The sequence below is a fragment of the Hemiscyllium ocellatum genome, chromosome 24, assembly GCF_020745735.1.
Source record: "Hemiscyllium ocellatum isolate sHemOce1 chromosome 24, sHemOce1.pat.X.cur, whole genome shotgun sequence".
Taxonomy (NCBI): domain Eukaryota; kingdom Metazoa; phylum Chordata; class Chondrichthyes; order Orectolobiformes; family Hemiscylliidae; genus Hemiscyllium; species Hemiscyllium ocellatum.
Window position 1 is genome coordinate 50977180 of NC_083424.1, and position 22651 is coordinate 50999830.

The 22651-nt window shown below is 41.2% G+C and overlaps 1 protein-coding gene across 2 annotated transcripts in view; it reads right to left on the reverse strand.

Moving 5' to 3' along the window:
* Positions 1–576: 576 nt before the first annotated feature.
* rab35b (RAB35, member RAS oncogene family b) overlaps positions 577–22651 on the reverse strand; it is a 60124-nt gene continuing 38049 nt past the window's right edge. Inside the window, exons 4-6 of one of the 2 annotated variants that reach the window (XM_060843783.1) lie at positions 9145–9269; positions 4815–4939; positions 579–4711 (exon numbers count right to left, since the gene is read on the reverse strand). In XM_060843783.1, coding sequence (XP_060699766.1) covers positions 4583–4711; positions 4815–4939; positions 9145–9269 — 379 coding nt within the window. In that variant the 3' untranslated portion in view covers positions 579–4582. Of the gene's footprint in view, positions 4712–4814; positions 4940–9144; positions 9270–22651 lie in introns of both variants that reach the window. The other variant, XM_060843784.1, reaches the window with a different exon arrangement.

The window sequence follows — 22651 nt, forward strand, 5'->3', positions numbered from 1 at the left end:
AGTTCAGCTGATGTCAGCTTTCACCTCCATCCACCCCCATGCTCCAACCACTAGGCCCTGCGTTGCTCGTTTATTATTAGTTTAAAAATAGCGAGACTTTTCGACCAAAAGTCAGCTGATACATTTGCTTGTGACACATCCTTTACTAAAAAACTGTTAAATTTCTGGAAAACAGGTAAAGTCATAAATAGTAACAATTCAGGAACTCAAAAATTGAATAGCAGCACATGTGTGAAAGTTGCTTGCGCGAGTCATGGACCTAAAGCAATATTCCTCAGAGTGGCAACTTAGGAATTATTTTAGGACTCACCTTAGAAGTCCATCAAATGTTACAGTATTTAATGGTAAGTTGGGTATTTACTTCAACATACAAGTACAGGCCACACTATCTACTGCAGGGAAGTAGATTATCCTATGTCAATTTTAATTATTGTCAAAGTGCAATTAACACCTGGCCACAATCTGGCCACAAATATTTTGTGGGCACACACTACAAATCTGAAGTATGGTAATAAATACAGAAATGACATGTAGATGTTTGAAGTAGGAATTCATTTACATGAAAAGCACTCTATACATTTAGAAAGAACTGTAGACAGCAAATGCAAAACCACATGCACACTCAAAGTAGTTGCAAACCTGACCATCATACAAGTCCCATACACAGGAATAAGTAAATGGAGTTACCACCTTGATTCCTGATGAAGGGCTCCTGCCCGAAACGTCGATTTTTCTGCTCCTCGGATGCTGCCTGACCTGCTATCCAGCACCACTCTAATCTTACCACCTTGAAGGGCAACTAGGGATTGGAATAAATCCTGGCCTGGCAGCAATGTCCACACACTCTGAATGAATTAAAGGAGTAAGTTAAGCACATGTACCAGGTGCACCAATGGATACAGACAAAGCACACAATATGCAAAGACTACAATCCTTGAAAGTTTGTTGGGTGCAGTTTATGTTGATTCACAAATATCTTTTTGTTGTGCTGTACCTGAGGGGGAATGCTTGTGAGCAGCCTGTGCACGATTGCTATATATGCACACAGCTTAAAGGAATCACTTAAACAAGAAATAGCTTATGTGTAAAGCATCTACACAACGTTAATGACAATATAAACACAGACATAAAGAAAAGGTTTCAGTTAACAGTTTTCAGAGAGCTTGTATGTATTCAGATGTGTACACACACATGCAAATACAGTAATGAGTTGTGCTCACAACCATGAATTGGGAACACACACACAATATACATTCATTTGTGGTGTATATGCAAGAGTCAAATAAGGCTGGAGTTTAAGAATATGCAAATACATTTATCAAGCACAACTCTTGCACACACAAAACATCAATAAAAAGATATTTTTAAAAAATCAACCTGTTTTGATGAACTATGATACCGCTGGAGCAGCTAGGACTGAAATGGGGCCTCCTGGCTCAGAGTTACATTCCCATTGCACCATGAGACTCCTCATCAATAATAGATACATAGATACACAAACAATGCATCCACGCTAACAAAGTTTGTGGACCAGTCTCTGAAGATACGAACAAAAGGATGCCCACTTGGGGTCTTCATGTACAAGATTTTTGAATCAGAATCCCTACAGTGTGGAAGCAGGCTTTTCAGCCTATCGAGTCCACACCAACCCTCCCAACAGCACCCCAACCAGATCCACCCCTCTCATCCTAGCCCTGTAATCCTGACAACTTCAAGAAAATTAGAGAATGATGTAGTACAGGAGGCAGCCATTTGACCTATTATTCCTCTGTCTGCTCTGAGTGATTCAATTAGTCCCATTCTGCTGATGATTCCCTCAAAGCCTTGCAAATTTTTCCATTTCCAAGTTCATCACATTACATTCACCACTCTTTCAGACAGTGTAATTCAGATTATAATGCAACTAATTTTCTTTTCTCTGCTGGTCACCTCAGGTTGTTTTATCAATTACGGTCAATCTGAGCGGTGTGATTATAGAATCTCCTGCCATCTCATTTCTTCAAAATCCTTCATGATTCTTTAACATAATGAAATCTTCAGTTCAGCTCTCTGAAGAAAGAGAGCGCCACCTGAGTTTCATTTGTAATTTCTCCCCAAAAATAAAGCCTTTCACCCCGTTACTATTCTAATAAATCTCTGCAAACTCAAAGACAGATGTCCTTCCTAAAGTGTGGTGCCCAGGTATTGGCCATAGTGGTCCAACTAAGGAATTCAATACCTAAACATCTCAGTTATTTAGCAACAAATTCACTTTTTCACTTGCCCAGGCATCTTAGGGCAAATAACTGCAAAAAGGTATAAAGCAAATTGAAGAAAGTTTGCAGGCACCCATAACCAAGTATGGTGGCAAAAGCCATACCGTGTGGATGGAAGCTACACATACAGGAGGTGCACACGCAGTCAGGTGAGCACATCCTGCATGCGTGTGGCACGATAAGGGTATGTGAGGAACATAGGACATTGCAGCTTGCACCACATTTTGCAACAATTTCTGTGTTTTAATACATAATTGTCATTACGAACAGTTGCATAACCAAATGCCACAAGATTTCAGATATTAAGATACATCTTTGAACAGAAGGGATTCCACAATAACACCTTGCAAAGTAGGTCTTCTCTTTTGATGTCCACCGTGTAGACAAAGAGTACATTTTCTTTAAAACTGTCAGTAAACGGTAATTTTTTTAAAATAATAGTTATTTAAGTTGCTTTTATTCAACAGCCTGTTAAAAAATATTGGCATCCACTATTCCCAATCAAGTACTTGCCTGGTTAGATACACAGTTTTGAACCAAGGTAGAACTCCCAGTGCAGCGACCAATGAGGCTTCAACCTCCCTCCAGTTAGCCCTTTCCATTCCCCACACCGGCAAACCACATGACACAAATCTTTTAATTTAATAATAATTAGCAGTCAATTTTGGGCAGTTTTGTGTTGCAGATTCCACCCATTCAGATTGCACTGTGAACTCAAATCCAGTGTTCATCCACCTCCCCAGCAGGATTGGCTGATTCTCCACGCAGATCAGGTGATAATGGGTCAGTATATATTTTGTGGGGTGCCGTGTTCAAAGCTATTAAATATTGGTGCTGGGGAAAAGTGACTTTCCTTTCAGTGACTGTGTCAACATTAAACAGATCAGGTTGGATACAAAGTACAGCTCTCCATATTTCTCCCTCTAGCGCTCCAAACTCCGGTAACAGCAAGGGCAGAGCAAAGCTCCCTCAATTCTGCTCCAGTCTTAGCACAGCAATCCACATTTCAAGTTGGCCATTTTAACTATTTCCCAGCCAATTGATGGCTTCGCAGGCTAGAGCTGCAAAACTAATGAAGTAGCAGGGCTGGACCATTGTAAAGTGGATTGGGGCTGCCAGAAATCTCTCCACACAAGGCCCCTCAGACCTAGCAGTACAAATTTTGACTCCAGCCACATGGTCTAGGTACAAAACTCTTGTTCCAGTGGCGAAAGACCATTGGACAAGCTAAGACGAAATATGTGCATTTCAAATGCAATAACCCCCATGTTGTAATGTGTGCAGTTATTACGTGGTGGGACTCAGACTTTGTGCTGTTTGCAGTGAGACACCATCACAAATCAATCACCTGCGTCCAGGCTGGAGGACTGAGGTTTAAACACAAACCAAGTTAACATACATGATCAACAAGCTTTTTAAAAACCATGTTCATTCACCTTGCTTTTTTTTTAAATTATTTTAAAACGTCCTCCCCCCACCCAACCCCAGTTTATACTTCTCCCCACCTGTTATAGAAAAAGGCTAGTTACTATTCCACACAAGGTAAATGCCAACCAAAATTTCTGGACCCCCTTTCAGTATAAATAGCAGAGCAGTTAGTTAATTAATTGATGGTAAAAAAAAAGTTCAAATGCAAAAAAGGGACTCTTGAATACCATTAATAAAACACCTAGTCCAGTGGTGAGCCTTTGCCCCTTCATCTCTTCAAAACGGTTAGCTTAAACTCCCCCTCCACCATCAGCCCCAAACAAACTATAAATCAGGTAATGTCAAGGGGAATCAAATGCAGGGAACAATAAAGGAATGGAAGGAGCAAGTGGCGTTATGTCAATATTAGTCAGTAGCTTGATTCAAAGAATTCTGCTTTCTTAAAAATAAAAAGAGAAGAACGAAGGTGATTCATGATTTCTTGGCATCTGAAAGGATTAGGCAAAGCGTCGATGAAAACAAGTGGCATTAGAAGCTGAAAGGTGTACATCATGTGCAGGGTTTTTAAAACCCATGGGTGAGTCAAGTCACTTGATCTTCGAGACATCCACACAAAATCAAACTGGAATGAGACGATCAAATCCAATCTTGGCACTGAGCTACATCGGCGCAGTCACTTTCATACAGGGTGAAAAATAATTCAGAAGCTGAAATCTGGGAGCAAAACCACTGAGCTGGCAAGATCCCACATCTGCTGTTGTACGTTATCCTTCCAGCCTGGGAGTGGGGATTGGGGATGGTGTGTGGAAAGAAAATGTCCATTTTTGACTTCATGATATACAAGTCCAAGTGAAAGGGACTGTTCATTGCAAAGAAGTCTTTTTTGTTGTTGTTCCTCGTTAGCAACACTTTCTCTTCTTTTTACTATTTTTGGATAGTTTGATGACATCATTCTGCTGCTGTTGCTGCTGTTTGGCTAAGTTCTCTTTCTTGGCCCGCAGAACTAGCTCCGTGATGCAGTTGAACATCTGTAAAAGGAACAGAGATGATCAGCCTGATGCACACGAGTGGAGCAGGACAAAGGAGAGCAGACAAGGAAAACGGACCAAACCTCATCACAGGGCAGCCTACCTCTTCAACGTTGAGGTTCTCCTTCGCACTAGTTTCAAAAAGCTGAATGCCCATCTGTTCTGCAAATTTCTGTGCGTCGTTGGTCTCCACCACTTTGCGAGCTGGGTCATCATTCTTGTTGCCAACTGAAATAGAAGCAAAAGCTTAAGTCATTCCTGAGAAAGGAAGCTATGCCGTGAATCATGCAGTGATGTAGGATTCAAAACACGCCTTATTGCCAGAGAACTCAAGTATCTGAATGAACAGTGAAGAATTCCAAAAACAAAAAAATGTTGGAGGAGCTCAGCAAGTGTAACAGCATTTGGGAGAGAAACAGTGTAAATTTTCAAGTTCAATTCCACTTCTTCAGAAATGGAAGGGGGATAGGAAAGTAATGGGCTTTATACAATAGGATTTAGAGGAGCAAGTAATACAGGTTGTCCCCTCTCCCTGCCTCCAACCCAATTAAACAAACATTCTAAAGATTACCATTGAGCAGAAACCAAAGTGGACTGTCAGTATAAATACAGTGGCAACACGAGCAGGTCATAGATGATGAATACTGCAGTATATAACTCACCACCTGACTCTCCAAAGCTTGTTCACCATCTACAAGGCACTAGTCAGGAGTGCGCCTGAATGGGTGCAGGTCCAACAACACTCAAGAAACTGGATACCATCCAGGACAAAGAAACCCACTTGATTGGCACCACATCCACAAACATTCACTCCCTCCATGACTGATGCTCAAGTAGGATATGTTTATAACATCTTCAAGAGGCACTGCAGAAATTCATCTAGGCTCCTTAGACAGCACCAACCAAACCCAGGACCACTTCCATTGAGAAAGACTGTACCTTTTAGATATCAATACTCAGTTGTTTTTACTTTAAGATGCTTTTTTCAAAAAAAAAAGTGGGCAAAGTTGAGGAAAGCAAGAGCTCTAAATGCTGCAAAACTCTAAAGCCTGTTCCAAGCCGTTTAGAAAAGAAAGAGTAGGTGTAAGGTTTGCACCTTTACTCTGCAAAAACCCATCACCACTACAGAAACAGCAATCAGTAGCTACACCATGATCACAGGTATGACAGGATTGGTTGAAAAAAAATAATCAGAACAAGTCCAATCCCTGAAAGCCTCAATCTTCAACATCAAAACTAGCATCAAAACTGGCAATGAGGACATCGAAACACACTGGCACTGTGGGATAGTGGACCAGTTGCTACGTAAAATGAGAACCTATCAACTTGACATTTTCAGCAACAGAGATGCGGTGGACAGACTATGGACAAACTAGCTGTGAATACATGATGATCCTTCATTTCACACAAGAACACGGTTCCCATCAAATTGGCCTCAATTGACAGATAATAGTAATATGGATATCAGTAAGCTACTGTATCACAACTCATGGAAAGTCATTGTCGTGCAAGTTGAAGCACCACAATATTAAGACACAAAGGTGGGTGAGAGACAGTGAGAGTGAGAGAGAGTGTGAGTGTGAGAGAGTAAGAATTTTACCAATTGATTGCAGGACACACTCCACCAGACAAGCTCAAGCTAATTGACCAGTAACCTCAATGCTAAGCTTGATGACAACCAGCAAGGACTGAACAGCGATCGGGCCCCAGGGATCAACAAACTCACTCATTTCAAAACAAACACCTGTTGGTCTTTTGAAGCATGGATGTGTCCAGCAGTGGGAACACCTGAATCAAACTCAAGGTCATTCACAAGTGACATGGAGGTTGCCAGATGGCAACATGCTGAACAGGACTGACTACATAGTATTGAATGTAGGCCATCCCTACAAGATGTCAGGATGCTAACACAGGATCGTACTGCCTCTTTCCGTTAGCCAGGATCCTCCTGAAACTGAGGATGACCACAATCACAAAAGACAAGATGGCCATTTGCAATGCAGAATTTAAAGGACATGGACAGTTGAGCTGATTCTCTCCAACAAACCTGAAGCACCAGTGAGGACAATATTACGTACAGTCAAGAACCTTCCAAAAAAAGGGGTACGAGATGGAGAGTGCTCAAGTTACCAATCAAGTGGAGAAGAACCAACAAGATTGACGGATCGCCAAACCAACATGGAACTGGACTAATGAAAGCAAGCTTAAGAGCAGGAGGGACCAGGAAAATAATGTCAAGCAAAGACAGTGTAATAAAGAGAAGTACAGAAAACTGGATAAAGCTGTGAAGAACTACAAGAAAGGGAAAAAACCCAAAAGGTGGGCAATGCGATAAAAACAAAATGAGGGATGCATAAGCAGCAGAATGTTGGAATAACTTCAAGATGCTATACAGGATCATCGCCTAGCCGTAGCTCCATGCGCAAATTCAATGACTGCACCGCAGCAAGTGAAAGTCAGCCTAGGAGAAATGGCCCAAAATCATCCACAGAGCTACCAAGAGCCTGAAGAATAAAATACCTACAGGTAGAACTCCTGAAACATGATTAAAATACTTAACAGAACTCTCAGACCCAATTAACAAGACTTTGAGATGGATGACTGGACGAGGGGCAGAGGAAGACAAAAAAAGGAGGAAGATGGAAACTTCACTATAACCTTAGTCAGTGCAGGAAGTGAACCAACTCTGTTGGCATCACCCCCATCACAAAGCAACTGAACTAATCAAATTTCACATTGTACTCTCAAACAGAAGTAAATAGTTGCCTTCGAGAGGAACAGGTAGGTTTCAGATGTCACATGTTGGGAGTCAATCTTTATGCATCATAGACAATTGCATAAAGCAATGGAAGCCACTCAATTGATTTCTAAAAGGCTTTCGATAGCATCTATCATCATGACTTTGGTACGACTCAAGATAGTATGGCATCCCAGAGTAGTGTATGAACATATTCAAAACATTATCCCATTTTTCAATTTCTGCATCCAGATCAGCATGGTCACCAAGGACTCCAACATCAGATATACAATAGGAATGCATACTCTCGCATTCCTTTCCCTTCTGGTTCTTGATTTTATAATGAAGGCAGCATTACAGCAAATTTAGATTTGAACTGTAAGGCAATAATAGATGAAGATTTGGGCACATTGTGGCAATACCACAAGTCGACAGGCGTGGATTTCACAAATGACCAACCACCTGTTAGGTGACAAGTCACACGCATTCCAAGGGGAGAGTAGTGGCACCAAATTTAGTCTATGCACCAGCCAAGAGAAGACACTGATGGCTGGATTGCAATAAGACCCTTCCATCATCTCTGGGGCACAGACTAAGGGTGTCAATTCCTTCCTCTCTCTAGGGAGCAACATCTTTGGTGATGGAATTGTAGAAACCAGCATCCACAACATGCATCAACAAATCAGCATTAGTTTTTTCAAAAGGTTCCAAGCAGTCTGGTCAACCAAAACCAAAAAGACAGCCACGAAACTATAGCTCTACATGTCCATTGTTAGTGTAACTATAAAGTATGCCATTTCTCTTCAGTACAGCTGGTGAACATCCCTTGAAGGTCTTCCTTAAATATACTTCACAAAGTCTTCTTTGGCCAACACAGTAATCTTTTCCCATTTGTTAATAACCATTCATGTGTCACTGCAGGGCATTCACCCAGTATACAAAATCTCTCCTGCCAGTCTGTTAGTCTGTCAAAATGTTGCACAAACACCTCTACCCATTCCTCAACAACATCCTTGCAGGTGATGTCTCTCCAAGTACCGCCCAAGGTATTGGATAGGCAGTACTGATGGAAGGACCTTTGCAACAACTTTGTTCTCTTTCATTTCTCAGTGGCATAGTTTATGGTTAGAATAACAATGGACATGTAGAGCTGTGGTTTTATGGCTATCTTTATGGTGTTGATTGTCCAGACTGAATGGAGCCGTTGGAAAACCAATGTTGATTTATGTTAGAATATAGAATCACGACAGCGCAGAAACAGACACTTCAGCCCAATAAGCCTTTTTAGTACTGCACTGTTTGTTGAAGATTCTTGTTCATCTGCAAAAAAAGTGCACTTCTTTTAAAAGGGACCATTGATCAACTCTGGCTTGTTTGTCTGGATTGAGGACTCTTGTGGCACGGCAGTGTCCCTATCCCTGGGTCAGAATGCCTGTGTTCAAGTCCTACCAGCACCAGAAGTATGTTATAACAAGTCTCAGCAGGGTGATTAAAAACTATAAATTTTAGATTTATGTGGGAACACAGCCACACATCAGTTAAAAGAGAATGCTGCTCAAGCGAGTGAAGATTGAGTGACAAACACACTCATTACCTGATGGGTTAGGAATAAGATTGGCATGCAGAGTTAAGGGCTGGTAATCATCTGGTAATCTCCAGATGAGAGACTGGGATGCAGTGGAAACTTAATACATACCTAGTATCCGACACACATCATCACAATTCTGGTTTATTTCATGTAACCATCGCTTGACGTTTACAAAGGATTCTGCACTGGTCACATCATATACTACTATAACCCCATGCGTGCCTCGGTAGTACCTGCCAAATAAAAAGAGGTAAAAATTACAAAGACGTGGATTGGTTTTGATGCTGTCAATAAGTTCACACTCCTTTGGTAGAGTCAATTTGAGGGTTCATATAGCCCTCACTCGCTCCTATTCCTTCTAGAGTCAGAGGTTTATAGCATGGACATGCCGCGCAGTTTTCACAATTAATCTAATCCCATTTGTCTGTGTTTGGTCTATATCCCTACATAACTATCCCATCCATATATCTGCCCAAATGTTTGTTAAAATGACAAAATTGTATCCTCCTCCACCAATGCCTGTGTTCATTTATATCCAAATGAAAACAAAACGTAATATAGAGACTCAAATCTCATCTATCTTGAACTTCAACCTTTCATACAAAACATAATCCAGACTGACATTGCAGTGTGGCGGGGGGAGGGAGAGAGAGGGGGAGATGCAATGTCAGAAGTGTTATTTCACAGGCAAAATGTTAAAGCCTCACATGCTGATATAAAAGATCCCATGTTTGAAGATCAGAACTCGCCTCACTTCAAGGACAACACTTATTGCTCAGCACATTTCGTCAATGCTGTTTGTGGGACTCTACTATTCTAAATGCCTTGCCTACTAGTATCACAACACTGGTGAGGGTTCAAAATGACTGAGACCTCTAAGTGCTTTGCAGCCTAAGTTGTGTCAGGCATTCTTGAATGCAAGTCCCTCCTTTAATCTGAAAAGGCTCCAAAATAAATCAACACTTCTAATTCAGTTTCAAATTCCTTTTATTGGTTCTTACATTTTGTTTCAATACTGAAAACTTTTATTGACAGATTTCTTGATGGAATCTATGATAAAGCAAAATAATTACAGTACCTTAACTGTCATCATGGACATCTTGGGACAATACATAATCCTGCACTATGTCAGAGCTATGACAATGTCTGAACTTTACAAATCCCAGCTATCCAAAAGGAGGGGTAGACTAGCAAAGATTGGATCAGATTAGATTAGATTCTCTACAGTGTGGAAACAGGCCCTTCAGCTCAAGAAGCCCACACCGACCCTCCGAAGAATAACCCACCCAGAATCCATTTCCCTCTGACTGATACACCTAACACTATGGGCAATTTAGCATGGCCAATTCACCTGACCTGCACATCTTTGGACTGTGGGAGGAAACCGGAGCACCCGGAGGAAACCCACACAGACACGGGGAGAATGTCTGTGTGGAGTTGCACAGTCGCCAGAGGCTGAAATCGAACCTGGAACGCTGGTGCTATGAGGCAGCAGTGCTAACCACTGAGCCACCATGCTGCTAGTAAGGGCACTCTTGAAATAAAGTTATGATACAAAGTGTCATATGCCTTGAACAAGGTTAAAGTAAATATTTTTGACTTAGAAATCTATAAGCTGCTTTTGCTTAAGGATCTCAGCATATCCAGCTTCTGTACATTCTCAGCCGGCATAGCAGCAAGTAGACTGGAGGTATTTCTGTAATGGAGTTGCCGAAAGCACATACATCAGCCACTGTCACTGCAGCAATGTTCAAATAGACGTGAACACCAGATGGCACGAAGATTCACTGGTTAACACTGCTGCCATACCAGGGACCCGGATATGATTCCGCTTTCAGGTGACTGACTGACTGGAATCTAGTGCGCTCCGGTTCCTCCCAAGTCCAAAACGCAAAGATTAGGTAGGCTGGCCATGCTAAATTGCCCACTGTCCAGGACGTGTAGGTGAGGTGGTTTAGCCATGGAAAATGCAGGGATATGGTAGGGGGCTGGGTGGGATGGTTTATCAAATCATAGAATCCCTACAGTGTGGGAACAGGCCCAGCAAGTTCACACCAACCCTCCAAAAGAGCATCCCACCCAGCCCAACTACTCTACATTTATCCCTGACAAATGAACCTAACCTACATGTCCCTGAACACTATGGGCAATTTAGCATAGCCAATTAACCTAATCTGCACATCTTTGAATTGTGGGAGGAAACCCACGCAGACACACCGAGAATGCACAAACTCCACACAGACAGTTCCCTGAGACTGGAATCGAACCAGGGTCCCTTGCGCTGTGAGGCAGCAGTGCTAACCACTGAGCCACCGTGCTGCTCCAAGTGGGGAGTCTATGTCCTACTTCTATGCTTTAGGGATTCTGTGATTCTAGATGACTATATATTTGGAGATGAGTCAGTATTAGTTTATACAAGGTACAGTGGAGGACAGAGTATCCTTGAAATATTTTATACAATCCCAGCAATAGGAGCATCTCAGATGGTACTCTGGTTATGTACATCATGATACAATACTGACTCATGCAAACCATATGGCCCTAGAAATGGATCTTGGTCAGTGCTGAGTTAGCTCATCTGCATGGAAGTGGCAGCAGAGAATCTGCAACATCTATCAGTCAGTGCCCACAACTTAGGGCAAGGGAGCTTGTGTTGGTTTCAGGTTGCTTTCTTTTATATTAAAAAACTACCTAAAAAAAAAAACAAATTTCAGCAAATTAAACAGATTAATGCTAATATGCTGCTGAAATAAAACAGTAAGATTATAATTAATGGTTCAGTAAGTGTTTACTGAAGTCTCCAAACTCAGAACTCTCAACAAGTTGAGGAAGGGAATCCCACTCTGCCACAGTTTGACTAAGTAATAATGAGTCATAGGGCAGCTGACTCACACTGCATGTGAGGAAAGAAACAAGGGTCTAATGTTGCACTGCTTAGCTGACAAGCAGGAATTAGCAATTCAGCCTCTGAAAGACTGTTCCACAGTATAAGTTCGATCTTGTTTGCCTGTATCTTATCCATTGACATGTCTTTTAGACCACAATTTTGCAAAACGTAGGAGCAGGAAGACTCTATTCAGCCCAGAGTCTACTTCATCAATCATTTCCAACCACTGTTGATCAGATAATTTTTAGATTAGATTACTTAGGTGTGAAAACAGGCCCTTCAGCCCAACACGTCCACACCAACTCTCCGAAGAGCAACCCACCCAGACCCATTCCCTTACATTTACCCCTTCACATAACATTACGGGCAATTTAACATCGCCAATTCACTTAACCTGCACATTTTTGGACTGTGGGAGGAAACCCTCGCAGACGCGGGGAGAATGTGCAAACTCCACACAGACAGTTGCCTGAGGCGGGAATTAAACCCGGGTCTCTGGCGCTGTGAGGCAGCAGTGCTAACCACTGTGCCACCGTGCCACCCAATACTCAACCCTACTTTCCTGCCTTTTCCCCTAGCACTTCAGCCCCATGTCAATTAAAAAGTTTTGTCGATCTCAACCTTGAACACACTTATGAAACCAGCCTTGGTAGTCTTCTGTTATAAAGAATTCCACATATTCACCACCCTCAAAACATTCCTCCTCATCCCTCTCCAATATGAGTAACCTCTTATTCCAAGACTTTTCTCTGGACATAGTCTTTCCCAAAAGGGGAAAGAACTCCTCCACATTTATCCTCTCGAGACCCCTAAAAGTCTTTTATGTTTCAGTGAGAACTCTCTCTCTCATTCTCCTAAACTCCAGTGAATACAGACACTGGTCAGCACATCTATATCCTCTTGGAATCTAAAGCTATCCTTCTGACTACAGAACAAACTTGATAATCTGAACGAGATGTGGGGGCCTATTGGATAATTGATCATTCGAGTAATTGATATGATCGTGAATAAGCAGTAATTTACAAGTGCTAGTCATCCAAACATGCCTCGGTTATTGAGCAGTGCATGCCATATTGTCATTTAACTGATAACTGAATGTTGAATTGGCCATGCTAAATTTCCCGTAGTGTTAGGTGAAGGGGTAAAGGTAGGGGTATGGGTGGGTTGCACTTCGGCGGGTCGTTTTAGTCTTCTTGGGCCGAAGGGCCTGTTTCCACACTCTAAGTAATCTAATCTAACCTTGAGTTGCCTAATGCTGTTTTTAACAGGACATTGAGATCTTCGGATAAATCAAGGCTATCCTGTATTCACCATCTGCCATTTCTCGTATCATCCGCGAACCTACTGATCATCCCTCCTACTGTCAAATCTAAATTGTCTACATATATCACAAACAGCAAGAGCCCCACTGTACATGCACTTCCAGTAACAAAAGCACTCAATCATCACTCTCTGGTTGGGTAACAGGAAGCAATTCGCCAAAGTTTCCTTGGATCCCATGGGCTCTTCCTTTTACTATCAGTCTACCACATGGACCTTACCAAAAGCCTGGTCGAAATCCAAGTAGGTTACATCGAATGCGTCGTCTTCATCAGCGCACCTGGTTACCTCTTTAAAAACTCAGTCAAGTTAGTCAGATATGACCTCTCCTTAACAAAACCATGCAGTCTATTCTTGGTAAATCCCTCCAAGTGATGATTAATTCTATTCTTCAGAATTGTTTCCAACAGTTTATCCATCGCTGAGATTTGAATACCTGGTGTAGTTTTAGCAAGATTTATTTAGTTTTATACCTCATTCCCTTTGAATGAAAAGTCAATGGAATATTGGTCTGCCCTGGTACCTGATTAACTCATATGCTGACTTGTTATTTATGAACGAGGGCTCCAAACTTCCTTGGAGCTGTAGCTATAACTTTCTCATTTAAATGATTGTCAGGAAGGATATGATCTCACTTAACCCCATTTATATTCTTCTGCAGACTCCTCATCCTCACCACATGCATTCCCATCCACTTGCTTCATCCATAAACTTAGCTTTAGTATACTCACAATCATCATCTAACTCGTCAATATATAAAATGATTATAGTACCACCACTGATCCTTGAGGCACTCCATTAGGTGCAGGTTGCCATCTGAAAACGTTACTTTATCTCAACTCCCTTCGATTAGTTAGCCAATCCTCTATCCATGCCAATTATACAAACCCTACACTATAGAGTCTTACTAAGTAGCCTAATGCATGGTACTTTTCATAGAATCCCTACAGTGTGGAAACATGCCATTTGGCCCAACAAGTCCACACCAACCCTTCAAAAAAAAAAGTACTCCAGCCAGACCCATTCCCTACCCTATTTCTCTACATTTCCTTACTAATGCACCTAACCTAAACATCCCTAATTACTATGGGCAAACACTTTTTGGAAATTCAAATATATTTACACAATGTCAGCTGTTCCTCTGTGCATCCTGATGAAGGCCTTGTGCTCGAACAGTCGACTCTCCCACTCCTCAGATGCTGCCTGATTGGCTGTGCTTTTCCAGCACCACACTTCTTGCCTCTGTATATCCTTCAATAAAATATTAACCAGCACCTATGGGGCAGCACTGTGGCTTAGTGGTTAGTATTGCTGCCTCACAGTGCCAGGGACCTAGGTTCAATTCCCGCCTTGGGCGCCTGTGTGGAGTTTGCACATTCTCCCAGTGTCTGCCTTGGTTTCCTCCAGTCTCCTCCCACAATCCAAAGATGCGCAGGTTAGGTGAATTGGCTATGTTAAATTGCCCGTAGTGTTAGGTGTAGGGAAATGGGTCTGGGTGGGTTGCTCTTTGGAGGGTCGGTGTGGACGTGTTGGGCCGAAGGGCCTGTTTCCACACTGTAGGGAATCTAATCTAATCTATGGGACCAGGAGTGTACTGATTGATCAAATATTCCAGAAAATCAGATTTATAAGATCAGGAGTCATGGATAAGGTGAATAGACAAGGTCTTGCCCCAGGTTGGGTGAGTCCAGAATCAGAGGGCATAGATTTAGGGTGAGAGGGGGAAAAGATATAAAAAGAGGGCCTAAGGGGCAAAGTTTTCACACAGAGGGTGATGCGTGTATGGAATGAGGTGCCAGAGAAAGGGAAGGAGACTGGCATGATTACAACATTTGAAAGGCACCTGGATGGGTACATGAATAGATAGTATTTAGATCAGTTTGAGCCACGTGCTGGCAAATGAGACAAAATTAATTTAGGGTATCTGGTTGGCAAGGGCAAGGTGGACCGAAGGGTCTGTTTCTGTGCTGCACATCTCTATGGCTCTATGAGGTCCACAATCAATGTAAAAAGACACCAAGTAATAGAAAATCCCCAGGATACTATGAAGTCACTCCTCAGCCTCTGATGCTCCAGGGAAAATAGCCCCAGCCTATTCAACCTTCCTGATAAGGTTCAAAACACCCTCCCCACCAAAACCCTGGCAACATCCTTGTTAATCTTTTCTGAACCCTTACAAGTTTCACAGCAAAGTTCGAAGTATTTAAGGAAAATTGACTTGAAATGGAATCAACTGTTGATATTTGTTGTGGCCATTCGATCGAACGAGTATATTGACATAGAGGTCAAGAAATTTAAAATAATAATTGGACAGAACAATAAAGAAAACTTTGTGGTATGTGAGGTACATAATGCTTGCCAATTCAAAGCAAAAAGCTCTGCTATTACATCTGTAAATGGACTCTACCATTTTCTTGATGACAGATATTAAGCAAGCTGGCTTATATTTACCATTTTTTGTCTCTTTCTTTTTTGAAAAAGGGCATTATATTGGCAGTTTTCTAATCCTCTAGGACTTAAGAACATAAAGATTCTTGAAAGATCTCTATATCCCATGATAACCTCACTCAAGAAAAATTCAACTCCAATCACCATAAGTTTTGATTAAACCCTAGCATCTACAACACCTTGTGGAAGAGATTTCCACCGCCTTTTCAGATGAAATGCCTCTAGATTTCATTCTTGAGCAGTCTAGTTCCAATTTTAAAGATTGTGCACCATTATTCAGTACTCAACTGGACACAGAAAGGCTATGTATTTTTAAATGGTTTAGCTGAATTGGCACCAGGTTGGCTAAGTGAAAGCTGGTATCATGCCAATAGTTCAATTTGGTATCTGAAAGACTGCACCTGCACTGACACGGATCATCCACAGGGTGCTGCTTCTGAATTTAACAATGGACATCATTAAGATGCCTGGACTAACGTAAGTGTACATCACCTAAGTCATAACCAGATTAGAAATGCATTCGAATTGTACAAGTATAGACTGATACTACAGTCTGTGCATGGGGTGATGCCTTCTTTCTGATGAGGACGTCAAACTGAGACACCATCTCTGGTGGGAATAAAAGATCCCATACTTCAAAAAGAACAAGGCCAATAACTATCCTTCAACAAACAATACTAAAACAGATTGCCCTGTGTTACCATGCAGTTAATGGGAATTTGCTGTTTGTAGAATGCAGTGTTTCTTACAAATGTGACCATATTCCAAGAGTACTTTATTAGCTGTACAAGTGTTTGTGTCATCCTGAGGTTGCCACAGAAATGTTAGACCTTCCTTTCAAAATCTTTAGACCTTCTTTTATCTCCAAATTTATAATCACCAAAGGCACAAGTGATTAGAACCCAATCATGAAGGAGCATAGCATAGAAGAATTTTCAATGCAGACATTTCCACAGTGATCAAATTAAAAACGTTTTGGTTCACAACTTTTGTTCCCAATTCAAACTTCAACTCTCTTAAATCTAGTTTCCAATTAAGCATATCTCAGTCTCCAAGAAACAAAACTGAGTTCACGGAGGAAACCACAAATTCTGAGCATATATTCTGCACACCACTGATCTACATCATTTGGCACGTTCAGTGAACAGAAAACCCGTCCTTGCAATCGACCACATTCATCACTAAACTGAGTCCAGACAAAACAACAGATCACTGCAGATAACTCTATACTGCAGAGGCCTCAAAAGTAAAACTAAAATTTTGGGCGCACACACTGCAGGTATCTCCTCAAAGTTAATGCCTGGACACAGCAGTAGTCTCCAGTATAAATTAGTTCTTGGACACAATGGGGGTCTGCATGTTGTTATCTGTCTCACCATTGACACATGGTGAATGTCACAGAATTGTTATATTTCTGCTATAGATAAGAATCATACTTGGCTATTTATGGGTAGTATTAATGAATAACTTGGTGATAATTGTGGAAGAGGACAGATTCCTGGTTTGACTGCACTGAAGTGTTGCGCCCCACTCACTTTGCTTTCCCCACGAGGAAAGAGAGCTACAAGGATGATTTCCGTTTTAAAGAACCCCAGGTACCTTGATAATTCGAAAGATGGAGTTATTTATTTAGTTTACTTTGAGCAGCATAAATCCCTATCAGCTTGTCTCAAGTTTCTAAATAAATATAAAGGGTTGGATAGCACTGATAAATTAGCACTGCTGCCTCACAGCATCATTGACTCATGTTCAATTCCAACCTGAGGCGATTGTGTAGAGTTTGCACGTTCTCCCTGCATCTACGTAGGTTTCCTCCAGGTGCTTAGGTTTCCTCTCACAATCCAAAGACGTGAAGGTTAGATGAATTGGCCATGCTAAATTGCTCAGAGTGCTCAGGTATGTGTAGGTTATGTACATTTCCCCTGACTAAAGCACAAGTAGTAAGGTCGGGGAATGGATCTGGATGAGATACTCTTCGGAAGGTCAGTGTAGACTTGTTTCCACGTTGTAGGGATTCTATGAAATGATTCTAGATTAATAGTTTGGGGAAGGACCAGGGATAGGAGCCTGAAAAGTCACCTCATTTCTCATCTATTCCTCCTCTTGTGTAGTTCAGCCTTGAAGAATAGCAAGCTCCTGGCATGCGTTTCAAGCTGATGTAGTGTGTGTGTCTTCAAGAGGGAGGCAAACCACCTCTGGACTGGGACAAAGATTACTTCATCTCAAAAAGAAGGAATTTAACATGCCATTTCCCTGGATTGATTTGGGTTGCCCAAGTTTGGGGTGGTGGGCAAAGGGAATTTTCTAGGGATTTTTCCTATCTTCACTGGATTTTTGGATTCTTCAGGAAAACACTCCTTTTGTCAACAAGACATCTTCCAAGCCATGTTTATATTAGAAGACTGCACTATACACAATGGTGGGTAAAAACAGCATCAGAGGAAGAATAGATTGCAGCTACAGATGAGTTATGATCAGTGAATAGCCTCAGTTTTTCCTTTTTTTAAAAAAAGGAAACAGACAAAGGATTAAATGCAGGTTTGACCTGGTTAGTACAGATTTTGGGGGAAGGTGGGATTAAAGCACAGAACAAGAAAGCAAAAGTTTTCCATGTACTTTCTGGTGTTTAACTAACCGGTTGAGGGTGGGTAGGCCTTGAAGAACCTGGGAACATATCACAAAGTGACTTATTTGGCAATAGAAATACAAAGTCAAGACTTGGTGCTAGAAAAGCACAGCAGGTCAGGCAGTATCAGAGGAGCAAGAGAATCGCATTTCGGGCATAGGCCCTTCATCAGGAATGAACAGAAATACAAAGACCATGAAAATGAAACATAAAAGGACAAGAATTGTAAAAAAGGGATTTGAAAAAAAACAGATACAGATAAAGGCTCATTTACTCGCAGTACTTGATAGCTTACTGTGCATATTGATAGGTGCTAATAAAAGGTTTTTACTTTGGTACCATGGAGGAGATACCATAGACACAGATTACTCTTAGCTACCCTAGCAACCGGCAAGGATTCATTCTTTCTGACCTGTGCCTGACATACATGAAAGCTGAATGAGGAAGTAAAAGGTTTGTGGCGACAGAGATGCAGAATCCTAACTTCAGTCACTTTTGTACAGGATTAATGTTACTGCAACTCAGAACGAACACAAAGAATCTTAAGCAGTCAGTAAAAGAACTGAAAAAGGAGGCAATAATAAATAACAGCAAACACTGTACCTATGATCTCTGGATTATAAGGATTTAAATTGTTACAAATCTGCTTTAATTTGGAAATGTGCACCAAGGTTAGTACATACTTTTCTTCTTGCCCCAGTATTTCCCCAAAACCCTCTTTAAAAGTGAACCATACGAACATAGACCCACGTGTTGAATGGCCTACTTCTGTGTTGTACATGTTACATCTCTGTTAGGACGAAAGCTCGGGTTTTCTTTTCAACAGATCCGGCTATTGTTCATCAGCTGACTTCACAGGTCACTGCACAGGCCTCATTGTTCTCGAAATAATAACCTCTGACCCTATTCCTCAGGAATGAGGGGTTTCAATTTTTCAAGCTGGCAGCTCTCAACAGTTAGCAGAGAAAGTGCCATGATATTGGAACCACTTCCCATTGGATTTAAAAACTCACTTGTCTGTTGCAAAATTCAATATATTTGCCATATTTTGATTTTTACATATTGCTCAGCGAAACATTAGTCTTTACTGCAAGACATGAACAGAGGAAATAACTACTCAAACATTATGCATTGGAATCAATAAGGGGCAGAGAGTGGAGGTATGATTAAAGAAAAGCAAAGGCTCAGTACTGCATAAAGTAATCAGTCATCAATGGCACTGCAGTTCAAAACAATTTTAGGATCACTGTTCAAGTCATTAACTTGCAGAGTTCAGGCACTTAATGATAATATCAACAATATATTGAGATTTAAAGAAAACTAATCTTGATAATTTTTGCTCCTAGGAGGGACTGCCCAAAGGCCAGAAAATAGCAGTCACTGCCTGATAGTCTAACAGGACCAGGACCAGCAGCAAAACAACATACCAGTGGTAAAATTGGCACATGTACAGAGGTGGTACATGGATACTAAAAATATAAACAAGTGCTGGGAGCAAATTAGCATTTGCGAAAAGTAGTCATCAGCTCAGAGCAGGACATTTAGGAACCCCACATGTCTGCTTGAATGCTGCTCACATGCTATTCCAAGTATTAATAAAAGATTTTAAGCGAATCTTTAAAAGATAAAAGCAAATAAGATTTCGAAAAACAAAAGCAGGTCTTATGCACATGCACTGACAGTCTTTCTTAGCATGCTTGCTCAATATTCTGAAAAGGTCCCCTACAAGCCACTCACCATACTGACTTGGAAATACATCACCTCGAGTGTCAGTCAGTCAAACTCCTGGAACTCCTCTCAAATAGCATTTGTGGGTCTAACCTACAATACATGGACTGCAATGGTTCAAATTCTCAAGGTACAAGGGACAGGTAATGAATGCAGCCCCAGCCAACGACACCTGAGAATGTGTATAGGGTATGAGCAGGCAGGGAAAAAAAAGAGTTGAGCTGAGTTTTGTGAAACAAGAGGTTCAGCTGAGCATGACTCAGATCAGATAAGAACTTAGTTAACAATGGGGTGCTGGAGGCAAGAGTTAACAAGATGGAAAAGCAGTCTATAATGGAAGCATTCAGTATGCAAGGTCAGCTAACAATGGGAAAAATGTTCATTGTATGAATTCAGTTAACAAGGTTAAGAACATTTATTGTATAACAGTAAAGGGCTTGATCTTTGCTATTGATACTTGTTGATTGTAATGGTCACCCAATTAATATATATGTTGCCTTATCTGATGCTCTTCCCTGTAAAATGACTATGTAGTTCATGGAGAAACTGTTGTTCCAGAGAAGACAGTGAACTCATGTTCTGATTGAGCCCTTCTCATTACAGATGAAGGGCTTATGCCTGAAATGTCAATTTTCCTGCTCCCCGGATGCTGCGCTTTTCCAGCAACACACTCGTGTCTCTGAGCATTTTCTTTCAACTGTGGTGTGTCATCCTGTTCGCCCCTATGTCCCACAGGTAAATAAAATAAAACCCCAACAGATGTCCAGAGATTGTTAAAGTGGATACTGAACAAAGCTCATCTGTAAGGCTCAATCTCTGCTGGGTCAGCTGAAACAAGAGCAGATGTTGTTTGGTGGGTCACATAATTGACAACTGCAGACCAAGTTCACATTTTCAAGTGGCCACTTGGCAATAATCTCGGCAGACATGTCCCCACAGATACACACATTTAATGAAGATGGCATCCTAAAGCAAGCTTTTACAAACCTATCATTCACATTTGTGCAGTATCCAAAAATACCCCTTTAAACAGTAAACTAAAAATACTTTCCTAACAGGTTTAAGGGCAGTGTGATGTTAACACTTGGACTACAAATACAGTAGCTCCAGGAAGGAGCTCTCATAAACACAGTTTAAAAAGTAGTCAGCTTCAATAACCTCTTCAGGTGTTCATCCCAATACTTCTGGTTTGGGACTAACTCCTTACTTTAAAGGTGACCTACTTTAACTACATTCTCCCCTCCTTTGCAGCACAGTTCTAATACACCCATCTTTCATCCAAAGGGCTTCATAGAACTGCCAAGCTATGGGCGCTTTCCCCAAGATAAAACAACCTCAACCTTGAAATTTCTAACACAAAAGACACTAAGGGTTTAATTGCGTACTTTGGGACTTTACAATCTAGCAAACAAAGAGTCAATAAGGCTGCAAAGAGGCTCCCAAAAAGTATTATAAAAGAAATCACCATTGCCACAGAAAACTTAAAGTTACTTATTAACTTCAGACACCATGCACAATTACTAACGTAAAATTCAAAAGTCCACTTAAAATAAATGACAAGATTTATGTGAATCAAACAGTTCACATCATATTTTACAACTCTAATGCACTAAATGATCGGGTAATAGCCAGAGGTTTTGTTTTGACAAAATGAAAACTTAGCTATAAAATTAAGCCATACAGCAGGGAAATCAAACAATGCTACGATAGAACAAGAACTTTTCAATCCCAGAATCCCTCACCTAAAATTTCATGTGCTTTACTATCCCTAATTATTGGCACATTACAGAAAGTGAGGTCTGCAGATGCTGGAGATCAGAGCTGAAAATGTGTTGCTGGAAAAGCGCAGGTCAGGCAGCATCCAAGGAACAGGAGATTTGACGTTTCGGGCATAAGCCCGAATTCCTGAAGAAGGGCTTATGCCCGAAACGCCGAATCTCCTGTTCCTTGGATGCTGCCTGACCTGCTACGTTTTTCCAGCAACACATTTTCAGCCCACATTACAGATACCACATAGTATATAATTTAAGCAATTAAGTTGGCTGATATGGGCCTCACAGACTGTGCTGAGTGCATATATCCAATAGCAACTCTGATTGCCAACTTCATAGGATCTATCAAACATTAGCAAGACCAAAAATATACAAGTCATTCTGATATGATGCGTACTTCATCAACATGAAATGGCTATGAAACTTGACGAATTGTGGATGCTATTGGATGACACAATCTTCTACAGCGTGATTTTCAATAGTGTGAAGTTATAAAGGAATGCAACAGTTGAGTTATAGCAGAATGATTTATACAGATCAGCTAAAACCAGAAACTCCACACCCTTCTTACTAATTTCAATTCCTACCCTGACAATACATACTGCCTCTCACCCATACTAAGCTTTGAAGTCAATATTCAGGCCATCTCCAAAAGCATGCACTTCTCCGCTAAAGTACCTCAGTCAAACTGTCATCCATTTAGTCACTTCAAGGTTTGATTTATTAGATTATATTAGATGATTTACAGTGTGGAAACAGGCCCTTCGGCCCAACAAGTCCACACTGACCCGCCAAAGCTCAACCCACCCATATCCGTACATTTACCCCTTACCT